Below are 3,061 nucleotides of genomic sequence, written 5' to 3' on the forward strand. Positions count from 1 at the left end.
AGGTGATAGAATTCGGACTGCGGCGCCCAAGGATTTCCACCCAGACCGGGAACACGCTCTCTCCCAGAAATCCATCATCACTTTTCTGGGGCAAGATTCCTCTTGGAATATTAGAAGCCCCCCTCCATTAGTAGCCCCTCTCCAATAGAAGCCCCTCGCCGGAGGTGTTTGGAAAAATAGAAGCCCGGGTCACTATCGGAGGATTTACGGTATCAGTACTCCACTAGCTACATTTCAGGGCGATTCCAAAGCGCGATTCGGCTATATGCGCAATCCTTGTCCTCACGCAATTCCGTTGCCGCGCGATTTCCACTTCTGCGCTATTTCGTTGACGCGCGATTTTCACTTCGCGCGGTTTGAGAGAAGTCCCCACAGCGAGTCCGTCAAGAGGTCGTGATAGCGGTTGGGCCGGGAAAGATAATGGAAGAGTTTTGGGGTGGGATTAGCGTCCTCCCTTGATAGCTTTGGCAGGAATGATAAGGACTGTCACCTCCGATGTGCGCGTTCGCTTCGTCCTCCGGCCGTTTTCTACTGCAGAGGCACCTAGATCACTAGATCGAGGACGTTCGGTGACTTGATTGGAACTCGTAAGGGCTCCGAGGAAAACTAACGATAGGCCTCGAGCTATTGGAACCGACAATAAGCTTTCGTTATACTGGAAGGTCACCTTCGAAGATAAGAGCGCCACGGGCGTAGTTTTCCGAAAAGATGGGACGGATATCTTCGTCAAAGCAGTCCGAGAGGTGATTCTCTCCGCGGGCGCTCTGAAAACCCCACAACTATTGCTACTCTCCGGCGTCGGACCCAAGGAGCATATCGCGGATTTCGATGTGAGTTTTCAGAACTCGCTATTCCCCAGTCAGATCTTGAGAATGCGAATGTTTTATCAGCTCGGAACCTCCTCCGGCAGGTCAGACTGGTGCATGATTTGCCGGGTGTGGGTCAGAATTTCCAAGATCACGTAGGTTTCATTGGCCTCTTGACGGAAGTACCAGAGAGTGCTGTGGTCGATGTGAACGACGTTGAGGCGATCCAGCAATGGCTAGTGGATAAGTCGGGTGAGTCGGGGAGGAAGACAACCTGATGCCCGTGGGATTCCAACCGAATGGTTGACAAATCCAGACAATGATCACCCTCATATCTTCCACCTGTACTCTAGGGCCTATGACTTCTCCGGCCGGACTACATTATGGCGTTCTCTATGCGAATGTCACTGTGGAAAGGAAATCAGACGTTGAAATGCTGTTCTTTGCGCTCAAAAATGCGAAAATCGATCTCGGCCTGGAAGCGGAGGTGAGTGACGGTGATGATACTCTTAGTAAGCTATCGAACACAAGGTCAGCTTGAGACAGGCACCCGGTTCTAGGTTACCGATTCAATCTCCCGAGGAATAAATTCCGACCCTCGAAAATTCCGACGCGATCATGAAGCTGGATTATTGTTTACTTCCAGACTCTGATGTCTTTTTATGGACCTGTCTTGGAGAAGAATTTACTGCAGCCGCTCCTCGTTCTGATGCGGCCGAAATCCCGGGGGCGCGTGGGCCTAGTAAGCTCAAACCCCTTCGATAATCCCTCCGTGGACCCTCGATACTTAAGCGATCCTCAGGATGTCAAAACGCTGGTGCAAGGTAAAGATTCTCGAGTCATGAACCTCGTCTCAGGTCAACCCACAGGTCTCCACAAGCACTCTCCCGCCCCTCTCTCAGCCCGGTGGTTCCCTTGCAACAACTCCTGAAGACAAGGCCAACACCCTCGCTGAGGTTTTTGCAGAAAACTCTAAACTTGATCCCGGCAACAAAATCCCGCCCCCTCCTTCAGGCGCTCCTCCCTCCATGCCCCAAATATCGTTCCACCAGTCCTCGATCCGTAAAATCCTCGGCACCCTTGATGTTTCCAAGGCCCCAGGCCCTGATGGTATCCCAGCGATAGTTCTCAAAAAATGCGCCCCAGAACTCACTCCTGTACTCTGTAGACTTTTCTCTCTCTCATTCGATTCAGGCGTATTCCCCGTTTGCTGGAAGCTTGCCCTCGTTCAACCTATCCCCAAAAAAGGCGACAAATCTTCGCCCTCAAATTATCGTCCCATTCCACTCGTCTCCATCCTATCCAAGGTTATGAAAAAGCCGTGAACTCCCAGCTCCTCTCCCATCTCGAACAGTCCTCCCTCATTAGTGATTGGCAGTATGGCTTCCGAAAGGGTCGCTCCACTGGCGATCTTCTGCTCTACACAACCCATCTTTGGAATTCTGCTATTGAAAAACATGGCGAGACCCTTGCTGTTGCTCTGGACATTTCCAAGGCATTCGACAGGGTTTGGCATGCCGCTCTCCTCAATAAGCTCCCTTCCTTCGGTCTCCAACCAAATCTCTGCAACTGGATTTCAAGCTTCCTTAGTCAACGTTCTATTAAGGTTATGGCCGACGGCGCCCTCTCAAAATCATTCCCAATCAACGCAGGTGTACCCCAGGGCTCTGTACTCTCTCCAACTCTCTTCCTGTTGCACATCAATGATCTTCTCGCCTCCACCACAAATCCCATACACAGCTTCGCCGACGACAGTACACTCCATGCTGGTTACTCTTTCACGAAGCAGCCGACCTCTACTCAAACAAATTCCTCTAGAAACACCTTGCTCTCCTCCATCGATTGCGATCTCCAGAAGATTCTGCAATGGGGCTCAACTAATTTGGTCCGGTTCAATTCCCTGAAGACGCAGCTTACCCTTTTCACGAAGAAAACCAAGCCTTTTAGTCCTACCATCTCTTTTGACAACGAAACGCTACTTCCTTCATCGAATATCTCTATTTTAGGCGTGTGCCTTTCATCAAACCTTAAATGGCACCATCACATAGCTAACATGGCCAAGTCAGCTTCCCAGAAACTAGGATTCCTCTTCAGAGCCAAACGTTATTTTTCTCCATCTCACCTTCTTTTGCTCTATAAAACCCAAATCCGTCCCTCTCTTGAGTACTGCTCGCATATCTGGGGTGAAGCCGCTCCTTCATCCCTCTCTATCCTGGACTCTATTCAAAAACGTGCTATCCGTCTCATCGGTGATT

General features: G+C 50.5%; 1 protein-coding gene across 1 annotated transcript in view; it reads left to right on the top strand.

Annotated features, from left to right (window-relative positions):
• The window catches only part of LOC100905721 (glucose dehydrogenase [FAD, quinone]), an 8,662-nt gene that overhangs the window by 4,309 nt on the left and 1,292 nt on the right, over nucleotides 1-3,061 (top strand). The window contains exons 6-9 of the mRNA XM_003742147.1: nucleotides 663-830; nucleotides 911-1,058; nucleotides 1,160-1,293; nucleotides 1,453-1,630. Coding sequence (XP_003742195.1) covers nucleotides 663-830; nucleotides 911-1,058; nucleotides 1,160-1,293; nucleotides 1,453-1,630 — 628 coding nt within the window. The remainder of the gene's footprint in view (nucleotides 1-662; nucleotides 831-910; nucleotides 1,059-1,159; nucleotides 1,294-1,452; nucleotides 1,631-3,061) is intronic.

This window comes from Galendromus occidentalis, unplaced genomic scaffold (genome assembly GCF_000255335.2).
Source record: "Galendromus occidentalis unplaced genomic scaffold, Mocc_1.1 scf7180000077293, whole genome shotgun sequence".
Classification (NCBI taxonomy): domain Eukaryota; kingdom Metazoa; phylum Arthropoda; class Arachnida; order Mesostigmata; family Phytoseiidae; genus Galendromus; species Galendromus occidentalis.